The following is an 11,940-nucleotide window of genomic DNA, read 5'->3' as shown; positions in this document are numbered from 1 at the left end:
GAAGGGATAAGATTGAATAAGAACGTTGGAAGAGATGTGATGAGGGAGAGTCTCTGAAATGGGTTTCGCTTTGGCATACACAGCTTCAACCACCGCTAATCTTCCGAACCTTCAATCTCACTCTCTTTTTGCTGCATTCAGATCCAAAACCTCTCTCTCTCTCTGCAACACGTTTCCAACGAAACGCATTCGAAAACGTTTGCCACATGTTCGTGCTGAATCTGAAAATGGAGCTCTGGTTACTTCTGAGAAGCCACTTCAAAATTACGGAAGGCAATATTTCCCCCTCGCTGCTGTTGTAGGCCAAGTAATTTATGATCTCTGCTTCTTTCGTTCATATATTTTGCTTTCGATGTTCATTTCTCGTTGGAAATTGTAGTTAGATATTTCATTTCTTTGTTTGCTCTCGTGTGTTTACTTAAGTGTTTTCTTATCTTATTCAATGCGGCATTGCCTTCTAAGTATAGTGCGATTTATATATTTTCCTTCTGAATGTTATTTTGTTACGAAAGCATACGAGGATTAAACTTATTGTTAGTTCGTGGAAGGTGAAAAGGTATACTCTGATGTTTTACGTAGATAGGAAAATGTAGCGTACGTACGATGGATTATTCAAAAAGGATTACAGGTAGTTTGGCTAGATAGTTCATGGAATTTTGTTTTTTATTTCAAGAAATGATCGAAGCGGAGAGAAAATTGTCAGATAGGTAGCTCTAAATTGTGCCGTCTTTATCCTTAGAGTATTTTACTACTCAATTTAACAATTCATTGCTAAATATGCAAATGCAAATCAAATTTGCTCTTCTATTGAAGGATGAATCTTACAAGTTCCACTTGCTCTTCAGGATGCTATAAAAACTGCTCTTTTACTTGGGGCAACTGACCCTGGGATTGGAGGAATTGCCATATCTGGAAAGCGAGGAACTGCCAAAACTGTAATGGCACGTGGATTGCATGCAGTACTGCCTCCTATTGAAGTAGTAGTAGGCTCAATAGCCAATGCAGATCCATCGTGCCCAGAAGAGTAAGGTCACTTGTTTCTTCCATTTATAAGAAAAAGTTTACAAGTTTTGAGAAGATAAAAGATTTGACTATTCTAACGCACAAAGACAAAACCAATATGAAAAATGTGACATTGTTTTTTATGTCATACAAGTAGATATGATCTTAAAGGAGGAACGCATCAGCATTCTAATCTTATGGCGTGATTTTGTTTGTACTGTTTCAGTGGAGCATGATTTGGTCATTCGTAATTGATAATGTTGTATTGCTGTTATGGTTCTTATTGTATGTCGACTTGCTAAATTTTCACTTGTCATCTTTGAGATATGCCAATTAACCCTATTGATAGAACTAGCTATAGTAAATTCACAGGAAACGTTGCTTTGCACTCTTTTGTGGTGAAGAGTTATTAAATCGATCCTAGGTAATCCTGATTGACATAACATCTTTCTGATCAGGATGAGGCAATCCCTTTTTTTCTTTTATCCTTGAGTTTTTGACTTAATATATCTTGGATTCCTCTCTTTCCTTTCTTCCACTATTTTAAATTTAAATCAGGAGGCTTAATTTTTGTAGGTGGGAAGACGGTCTTGCCGAGCGCCTGGAATATGATTCTGCTGGAAATATTAAAACTCGTATTGTCAAGTCTCCCTTTGTTCAGGTACTGTTCAGCAAGTTTGCTTTGCGCATATTTTATTTTGTTCAGCTACCCAAGGTTCATTTTCTTTTTACGCAGAAATTCCTTTTCTATTGAAAAAAAATCACGTGTTCATTTGTACATCAGATTCCTCTTGGAGTAACGGAGGACCGACTGATTGGATCGGTTGATGTTGAGGAGTCTGTGAAAACAGGCACAACTGTTTTCCAGCCAGGCTTACTTGCAGAAGCTCATAGAGGCGTTTTATATGTTGATGAAATTAATCTTTTGGATGAGGGTATCAGTAATTTGCTCCTCAATGTTTTGACTGAAGGAATAAATACTGTTGAAAGAGAGGGGATCAGCTTCAAGCACCCTTGCAGGCCCCTTCTCATTGCCACCTATAACCCAGATGAGGGTGCTGTTCGTGAACATCTGCTGGATCGCATTGCAGTTAATTTAAGGTACTGCTGTAATAAACTTTTTGAGGTTTACGCTGGTTCTCAAAGGATGTTGGCTGTGGAGATAGGGAGAATTGGATAAAGCATTTAAAATAGGAAAATTTTCACCTAGTTAAACACCAAATAAACAACTTTTAGAGTTTGATTGAAAATATCACGAAACCATCATCTGTTACCATCTGTACATACTGAAGCCATCCTCAAATGATGAAATTCTTTTACATGTTTTCTGCCTCTATTTCCTGCCCCTTCCTTGCTCCTTGATCTTTCTTTCTTTTTTTCTTTTTTTTTTGTTTCTCTCTATTTCTGGCATCTGACACCGTAAAGAAGACCCATTGAAAAGGTTTTTAAATTATCATGACTAGAAAAGACTACATGGGCAATAAAACCCTGACCCAAATACATATTCAATGGAATGAATTGTCAAAATTTTGATCACCTCTCTTATTTCTAACTATGCACCCTTCTGCAGTGCAGATCTTCCAATGAGTTTTGAAAACCGTGTTGCAGCTGTTGGAATTGCTACAGAGTTTCAGGAGAACAGTAGCCAAGTATTTGAGATGGTTGAAGAGGAAACCGACAATGCAAAAACTCAAGTATGTTTAACAGGGAAATAATAAAAACTTGATCAGAAAGGGGAAGAACAAATAGAGAAGATTAGAAATTTGTCTGAATATTTATCTCCTTGAATCAGAATCAAGTTGATTAAAGCATTAAGAGAGAAATGGAAACACATAAGTTACAAATAGGCATCTCTCACAACCCGAGGAAATCTGAGTTCTTTCTCTCCTGCCAACATCTACTCCAAATCCAAACCCATTTCTATTATTTCCATCCAACTATTTGTTCCTTGTCATTTCTCCCACTCCTAGTATTTCTAACTAACTAACTAACTAACTAACTTACTGTAATTTAAGTTGTCGAGGACTTGAACTGGGCCTAGTTTTCTCCTAGCAGAAACTGACCCTCCCAATTTCTCTTCCCCTGTAATCACTCTTATTCATACTAATATATAGCTTTTTAATTTTGGTCTGCTAACTTAAAAATAAACAGCAAAGAAAGTATTTGTTAAGATCTCTCATATAGGCTATTAATGTTGCGGTAATACTCCTTATAAGGCTTGATGGGCAATTCTCCTCCATTTTGCTAGCTTATCAAGTCTTGATGTTTGCCCACTTGTAGATATCTAATCTTACAATTTTCACGCTCTGAATGTTCACTCCTGCAAACTTCAGGATCTTCTTATCCTAGTTGGGTAATATGGTCAATACTTCTTATAAGGCTTGTGTAATTCTCTTTTCTTTTGAACTAGAAATTGAGTTAGGTCTGATCTATTTCTATTACAATACTAGAGCCTTTCCAATTTTTATGTTGTGTCATCCACATATGTCCATGTGCATGGGTTGTAATGTACTGACTTACGAAGCAAATTTCTGTCAAGTTTTTTTGTTATACAAGCTACTGTATTATGTATAGAAGGAACTTATCGTATAAGATTGTAAACAAGGCAAATAGGTTCATTACATGATTTGCATAAAATGAATGGGGCTCATGATAGACAGCTACTACCTTTGGGCAACAAAGTCAAAATCACGATTATGGTTGGGATGGTCAAGGACTCAAAATCATAAATTGTGAGATCGTAATACAAATTGTTCCTAGTACTCCTACATAATTATGAGATATATACTCATACAAGTAATAATTAAAAAAAATTGGTTACAATGTCACACTTTAAAATACTTGATCAAACTTAAGTTCATCAAAAACCATAAGAAAGAAAGCATGTCAACCACGTCATAACTCCTGAGTGCAAACAAAACAATTGAAATACCTAATTACTTAAGTCTAAGTAGCCTAAACAAAGTACCAAACTATAAAATAGCTAGTCCAAGACAAAGAAAAATAATTTGAGTTAGTGTCCAGTTTCAGTTCATTCTAAAAGGTGTAATCCAAAGATGAAATTTCAATTTGAAGATTATTTCCTCTTTTTGTCATCATTAAAGTCTTTTTGTATCTTCTCCTTAACCGGATCCATTCCCTTGTAGATGAAACCAATGGCTGGTTTCGCATAAGAATCTACCATTCTAGATACTTGCTATAAGAAAAGCACCCGTCAAACATTCTTTGTATAAAACCACATCTTCAATTGAACTTCCATCCCTTGTATTTGCAAAATGAGAATTCTTCCATTCGTCACTAGTAAACATTCTAAAAGGGCTCCTATGCTCCAAAAGACACTCTAATGTTAAGTAAGAGGTAGCAAAGTGAGTAAATCTTGGCCTCATGTGGGAATGAATAATAAATCTGTGGTTATACATTGAGTCTCACATGAGATATTGTACGTCAATGAACATTGTTGTATGTTGGTCTAGTCTCCACTCCCTTTGCTGTTATAATTTATATATTCTTTGTTTAATTAACTGCTTAATATTTTCCTAGTGCAGATCATATTGGCCAGAGAGTATCTAAAAGATGTTACTATTAGCAGTGAACAATTAAAATACCTGGTCATTGAAGCTTTACGAGGTGGTTGCCAGGTAAATTCTCTGCAATTCTTTCTATACTTACGCAAAACCTTTTGTATGGTACATTTGGTGTACGTGAGAGATATTCTGAAGTTACAAACCATCAAAGTGAATGCGACAAACGTTATGAGAGAATGATATAGTTAATCTGGACTGTACAATACAACCATATATGACTGGTTAGGACTAAAAGTTAATGATCGCCCCTTAGCTCTTAAAAAGTCACATGGCTTTATCTTTTAATCTTTAATGATTTAACTGAATAGCCACGATTCGCTCTACTCACTCATAATAAAAGTTCTCTCTTGATATGCTCCCTATTATAGCTTGCACCATATATTTTGTTAACAATCATCTCATATACTAATTTTGAAGGTTTTACTAGTTGTTTTTATATTGATTCATACAGTTTAAATTATGGGAGCATAAGAAATTTTTTGTATGCCTGGGGTCAATTAAGGATTTTAAATTTTGTGTGTTTTTTCTGTTACCCTTCACTATACTGAATACTGATTACTGAATTGAGGTTATTAAATAACACGTCTTTATTATCCCATAATAAAGTCCCCCCTTCCCTTAAACTGATTTATTGTTTTGGCGTTAATTCATGAGTATATTTGATGTCGTATATTTGTGATAATGGTGGGCATGTAAATTATACTTGCCAGAGGTAAGAGCAAGAGCGTAAGAACTAGGCTTTTGTATAAAAGACCTAGGTCAATGTATAATTCCAAAATTTTGAATTGGTGATACCAGGCGAGAGTTAAGCTTTTTTTGAAACGTTGTGACATGACACTGTCCCATCATTCTACAAATAGTCTATTCAAGATAAAAGAAATGAACAATTAATTTGTTATGTGTAGTGTTTCAGTCATTGCAGTAGTTTGGAGATGAAAAGCCAATTTGCAAATTGTTGTCATGTTGATTGATATTTTGAATACTTGTGATGAAGAACAGGGACATAGAGCTGAGCTATTTGCTGCCCGTGTTGCGAAGTGCTTAGCTGCTCTGGAGGGACGTGAAAAGGTTTATGTGGATGACCTAAAAAAAGCTGTAAGCTTCCGTTGAAAATTGAATACAAGATTTTTGTACATCAGTTACTCCTTGGTCTGTTGGCTTTACAGTTCTTTCAGCCTTCTCTAGGAACATAACCAATTAAGTTGTTAGTTTAAATTTGAATTATGGAGTTTTCTCCACCACCTTTCCTTTTTTGTGAGGATACCTATACCCCTTATCAATTAGGGTCAATATCTAGCCTTGCTTTGCACTTAAAATATAAAATTCAGCCACTTATTCACTTAAGAAAAATATGTCATGCACTAACAGTGTTGATGAGACTGTCATCAAATCACAAATTGTCATGAATAGAATTTTGGACTTTAGCATAACTGCTTTCGAAGTCATATTTACCATGATTTCTTATTGCTTGACCATACTTTTTTCTTACATTGATAGAACACAAATTAAATTTCACTCCTGTATTAATTTGTTTCAATAAAATATGATTTGTCGCTAGATATTTCCTGCTAATTGTTGAGGACATACATGCCCCTATGATAAGAAACGTTTACAAAAGAATTTCCTTGATTCACACTTTCCAAAAGGATTCGTTCATGTTTATTTTCTTACCATGGTCTTTATGTTGTCAAGTTTAATTTTGTGTTTCTATGAATTGGAACCATGATGGAGAAGTTTTGAAAGAATTAAATGCTACTCTAAAATTATCAACTACATGAATCAGACCATCTTTGGCTGATATTGCTAATAGGTCTTTGGCACCTGGTAGCATCCTTCTTGGTAGTCGTCATAATTCATTTTTTCTGTATTGAAAACAGGGGAAAGTGGGATTTGAGTATTGATTTAAGTGTGTGTAATGGTATAAATAGAGTGAAACTAGACAATAATGTTGACTGAAAACAGATTGGTTGTTCCCCAGATTGTGTGATTTCAAAGTAATCTAACAATTTGATCTGCAAATCCTCATGAAAAGGACTAAGGAAAGTTATTCAATATTCTGTGGCATAATTTCAGTATTTTTTCATTATTTTGGAAGGAGATGTTGGGGGTTAGTATTTTTATCCTAGCTTTATAATTTAGCTTTAATGCTTTGTGTGTGAGAGAGAAGTTTTATGAAAACTGATTGTTATACCCTGACTTGATCATCTTCATTCTTTATGTATACATTTATACCAGTTATGAGTTATTCTTAGGTAGGTACATCTTGTAAAATAATCGGTAGAAATTGTTATTTTACTTTTTTTAAAATAATAAAGAACCTATACAGTAAATTGTTTATCATACATTTTCTGATACAGGTAGAATTGGTCATTCTGCCCCGGTCAATTGTTACTGAGAGCCCACCAGATCAACAAAATCAGCCTCCTCCTCCTCCGCCTCCTCCGCAAAATCAAGAATCTGGCGAAGAACAAAATGAAGAGGAAGAAGATCAAGAGGTTGAGTTAAACCATCGTTCAAGTTAATTAACTCTTTTAAAGACAAATCCTTTTTGAAAGTAATAGATTTTGGACCATTTACTGGAGAATATTATTCTAGTCATGTTGTGACCTTATGATTTCCTTTATTTTAAAATGAATGTTTGTATATGGACTTATTTGCATAAGATTTTATAAACAAAAAATTATAGATCCTATATCGATTGAAGTTGTCTTGTGGCCCAAATAGAGGCCATAAAGGCTTGGGAAATCTCCCCTTAATGACTAAACTTTTGGGGTTAAATTAAGCTCAACCTGAATCAAGATGGTGTCATAACCTATCATAGATTTGATATTGGGTTACTATCAAATGTCCAGAAAATGTACTTAGCACAGTTTTCCTTTACCAATCCTAGCCACAACTTTCTCAGTGCAATGTAAAAAAATTAAGTCCCACTGTCTCTATGATCCAGATGTCCATTCTGAGTGTGAGGAGAGCCTTGAGATCTAACATCCACTATATACCAAGCTGGAGTAAATATTATTATTGAATTGACAATTCGCACCTTATGAGCTAGCAAGTGGGGTTCAGTTAGGTGCAACCTAAATTCAAGAGCAATGTTCTTGATGTTATTAAGTTTTAACGTCCACCTTCGTGTACTTGTAAAATTCAGGATGACAAGGATGAAGAGAATGAACAGCAGCAAGAACAATTACCTGAAGAGTTTATCTTTGATGCGGAAGGGGGCTTGGTAGATGAAAAACTCCTTTTCTTTGCCCAACAAGCACAGAGGCGCCGAGGGAGGGCTGGCAGGGCCAAAAATGTTATATTTTCAGAGGATAGAGGTCGATACATCAAACCAATGCTTCCAAAGGTTGGTACTTCTAACTCCATTTGTTTGTCCTAGAATCAAAATACATAGCATCAAATATACTTGTTTACTGTTGAAAGTTTTTCAATGGAATTTTGATAAACACTGTTCATTTATCTACTTGAATGTTTTTATCTGTGTATGCATTTGCATTTTTGTCATGGCTTTCAAATTTAACTATCGTGATGCTCATTGACTAGTAAACTTTAATTGCCATCAGTATTGGATATGCTTTTTCCCTCAACAAATGCTCTCACTGTTTGCAGGGGCCTGTAAAGAGGTTAGCTGTTGATGCAACCCTCAGAGCTGCTGCACCTTATCAAAAATTGCGAAGGGCAAAAGACTCTGGAAACAGTAGAAAAGTATTTGTGGAGAAAACTGACATGAGGGCAAAGAGAATGGCACGGAAAGCAGGAGCATTGGTACATGTCTTCTCATTCAGGATTTCTATTCACAATAATTAATTTGAAATCTAAATATAAAGAAGGATAAAAATGGTTTTGGTTTCTTCAAAATGTTGGTTTTTGTGCTATAAGAATTTAATTCATTTCTAGTCCTTACAGTTACTTAAAAAAGGTGCGGTTTTAGTCCTTCATCAGGAACTAAAATCATGCTAATTAAAGTTCTTACTGTCAATATGATTAGTAACTAAGTCATTCTGATTTTCTTTTTTGTAGGATTTAAACGTCAATATTTTTTATCTGTATTCAACCAGAGGAATTGATTTCATAACAAAAGCTTGTCTGACTAGGCTAGTATGGAATCTAATTTAAATCACTAAGGTAGTCTGATGTGATATTTGCTATGAAAGCGGTTATTAAAGAATTATTGAACTTGTTTGTGGTAAGCTTTTATGCATTTTCTTTTAAAGCATCTTAATAATCGCCGCAGGTAATATTTGTGGTTGATGCAAGTGGAAGCATGGCATTGAACAGAATGCAGAATGCAAAAGGTGCAGCACTGAAGCTTTTGGCTGAGAGTTATACAAGCAGGGATCAGGTGCTTAGGTCATGTAAAGTTTTAACATCTATGAATTTATTTATAATTGAAAAGGAATCAAAATTATTTTCAGAAATTACATATGCCAATCCACCATGTAGTTTTTAACGAATGAATTCTCATATTGAAGACAGAACTAGTAGTTGGAGAGAGAAGGCATACTCAATGAAAGAACTAGTGCGTGCGTTTGTACTTGTTCAGTGTTAACCTGTGCGTGGCTCTGTTTACAAATAACACCATGATTTGCATATTGGTTCCGTTGCAAATCCTTGAACCAGAATCACTGTTAGAATGAAACAATAAATTTGATTTTCTCAGGTCATTTATCGCATGCTGCTAAATCCAAACATACAAAAGTTTAATTGATGATATGCTGGAGTAAACAGAAAGCACGGCTCATTCTATGATGCTGTCTAAATAATCTTTTTTAAAATAATTACTGCTCTTGTTAAATAGGTGTCTATAATTCCATTCCGTGGAGATGCAGCTGAAGTTCTCCTGCCACCTTCTAGATCAATTGCAATGGCAAGGAAACGTCTTGAGAGGCTTCCATGCGGTGGAGGGTCCCCACTTGCCCATGGTCTAACAACAGTATGCAGATTTTTTTCATGTCAATTTTATTTTATTCAAAGTTTTGAACGAACAGAAGTTTTACCACTGTCAAAATTATAGAACCCTGTACTTCTATTTAAATTACTCAAACTGTTCTCAATGGTTTAAATGATTTCCAACTATTGACATTTTTAAGCTAAAAGGGGTTTCCAGTTATATGAAAATGACAATGTCCATAGACTCTAAGAAGAAGAGAGATGGATAATGTCAGTTTTGATCGTTGGTGGTGCAGTATTTTCTGATTTAGAATTCTTTTTATAATTTCATATAAAATTCCTCTTGATGCTAGTTTCATCTTGCTTGTGTCAGGACTTTCTTCTATAACATTTTAATTGGATTTAATTAAGTTTTTTTTTAGTTTATTAATTCGTATTTATGAAAATATTTAGGCTGTTAGGGTTGGATTAAATGCGGAGAAAAGTGGCGACGTTGGACGTGTAATGATTGTTGCAATCACTGATGGAAGAGCCAATATATCGTTGAAAAGGTCAACTGACCCTGAAGCAGCAGCTGCTGCTGAGGCTCCAAAACCTTCAGCTCAAGAATTGAAGGTATGATTAAGCTTTGTAATTGGACTCGTAATTACTTTCAAGTGACACAAACCTAAACTGTCATATTCTGTTTTGTCATTTTTGTGTGTGGTGGCATGGGCGGATGCACATTATGCTTCTTATTCTTACCACAACGTTTTTTTATATGAAAAAAAAAAAAATCCCCGTTAAAATTTATATTTTGCCCCCATATTGCAATTTTGGTAAAGCTCAAACATAATATGATATGCAAACTAAATTATTTTATATTTCTTTTTCATGAGATATGCACTTTGTAACACCTTGTGATTTTTACTTTTGTGAAATTATTATAAATTATTTTTTGGTCCCACTGAGAAAGTTTTCTGGACTCCCCATTGGTGGGGTTGGTGAGGAGTTGGATCCATGAGGGTTAAGCAGTTGGGCTCAAGGAAAATGGGTAGCAGGGGGAGGGGTCGATAGAATGAACATGCATCCCCATTAAGGATCAGTCAGGCATGTGGGTACCATCATGACAAATCCCAATGGCACATGGAAGCCATTTCCTGACACCAAAAATTTAGAACATGTTATCCATTGCAGTGAAGAAGCCAATTATATGTAGTTCAAGTAATGCTCTTTCCAATAATACTATATTTAGTTTACATCGTTCTCTGAGCTTTCATTATATATTTTCACCATTTTTGCAATGCGGAGGCTTATTAATCTTAATGTGAGATTTCTTTATCTCCTTTATTTTAAGGCAAAACATTATTTGTTATTTCACTAAGCTTTTACTCCCATGATCTTTTGAATCCTGTTATGTGTGCATTGGCAAGATTTACTTACATACATACATATATATACATCACAGGTTCAGTTCCTTGTACTTGTCCAAGTCTGAACTAACCGTTAAGTTTGTTTTAATAAAGGATGAAATTCTTGAGGTCGCTGGGAAGATATATAAGGCAGGAATGTCTCTGCTTGTCATCGACACTGAGAATAAGTTTGTGTCAACGGGTTTCGCCAAGGAGATTGCTAGAGTTGCCCAAGGTTTGTGTACTACAATTTTACTGAATCGAACTGTTAGTTTGTGCAATATATTCATAAAATAACTTCATACTGCAGGGAAGTATTATTATCTTCCAAATGCTTCAGACGCTGTTATCTCATCGGCAACAAAGGAAGCTTTGACAGCCTTAAAAAGTTCATGAAACCTTTTAAGAATTAAGCAGACAAACTGGGTTCCTTCCCCCTTTTGTCATAAATGTTAATGAAAATAATGCAACTATCTATTATGATGGGAAGGAAGCATAAAGCATATTGTAATAGCTAGTTCCATTATTTTTTTTCATGAGTAAATTTCTCGTGGCCATTTTCATATACACGGGAGTCTAGCTGTATCTAGTGTCTGGTTGAGAAATGCATTTGGATTAGGTTATATTTAAGTATGTATCTTAGGAAAATGAAAAATAAAATCAATCAAAAATAGCATCTGCTTATTAAATTATTTCTTTTAATACTCTAACTGAATTAAGGTGTACAATAAGTCATTTAAAAATGATGAAAATTCTTTAAAAATCTAAAATTCGAATTCTCTTTTATGGGGAAATGGTCAAGTATTTTTTTTATATATATACCTGATTTTCCTTTAGGAAGGTCGTCTATATTTAAATTTTCCTAGATGGATAAGTTTTGAAAAAACGCCATAGCCGGGTAAGTAGTTTATTTAATGTGATCAGAATTTCTTGTATAATTTTTTTTTTTAATTGAAAAGTTTGCAAAATTCATGTGCAGTGATTTTTATCATATCATAGTATGTCAAAACAATCCAAGTCTTACTGTGCATGAAGATAACTCTAAATAGATTCTAAAATATTTATTATGC

The 11,940-nt window shown here is 34.6% G+C and overlaps 1 protein-coding gene across 1 annotated transcript; it reads left to right on the top strand.

Moving 5' to 3' along the window:
- Positions 1-11,555, top strand: LOC114173886 (magnesium-chelatase subunit ChlD, chloroplastic). Its single transcript, XM_028058546.1, has 15 exons — positions 1-307; positions 846-1,024; positions 1,579-1,663; positions 1,787-2,103; positions 2,573-2,696; positions 4,548-4,640; positions 5,586-5,681; positions 6,944-7,081; positions 7,735-7,935; positions 8,199-8,354; positions 8,824-8,931; positions 9,388-9,522; positions 9,933-10,094; positions 10,985-11,105; positions 11,181-11,555. The coding sequence occupies exons 1-15, from the start codon at positions 59-61 to the stop codon at positions 11,264-11,266; spliced, it is 2,250 nt and encodes a 749-aa protein (XP_027914347.1). The 5' UTR covers positions 1-58; the 3' UTR covers positions 11,267-11,555.
- Positions 11,556-11,940: the final 385 nt, after the last annotated feature.

The sequence above is a fragment of the Vigna unguiculata genome, chromosome 2, assembly GCF_004118075.2.
Source record: "Vigna unguiculata cultivar IT97K-499-35 chromosome 2, ASM411807v1, whole genome shotgun sequence".
Taxonomy (NCBI): Eukaryota; Viridiplantae; Streptophyta; class Magnoliopsida; order Fabales; family Fabaceae; genus Vigna; species Vigna unguiculata.
Note: the sequence above shows the minus strand (reverse complement) of the source record. Positions and strands in the feature narration are given on the sequence as shown.

Coding starts and splice junctions, on each gene's coding strand:
- LOC114173886 (XM_028058546.1), top strand. CDS start 59: ATGGGTTTCGCTTTGGCATACACAGCTTCAACCACCGCTAATCTTCCG. Junction 2,697..4,547: donor CCGACAATGCAAAAACTCAA/GTATGTTTAACA, acceptor TTCCTAGTGCAG/ATCATATTGGCCAGAGAGTA. Junction 7,936..8,198: donor TCAAACCAATGCTTCCAAAG/GTTGGTACTTCT, acceptor CACTGTTTGCAG/GGGCCTGTAAAGAGGTTAGC.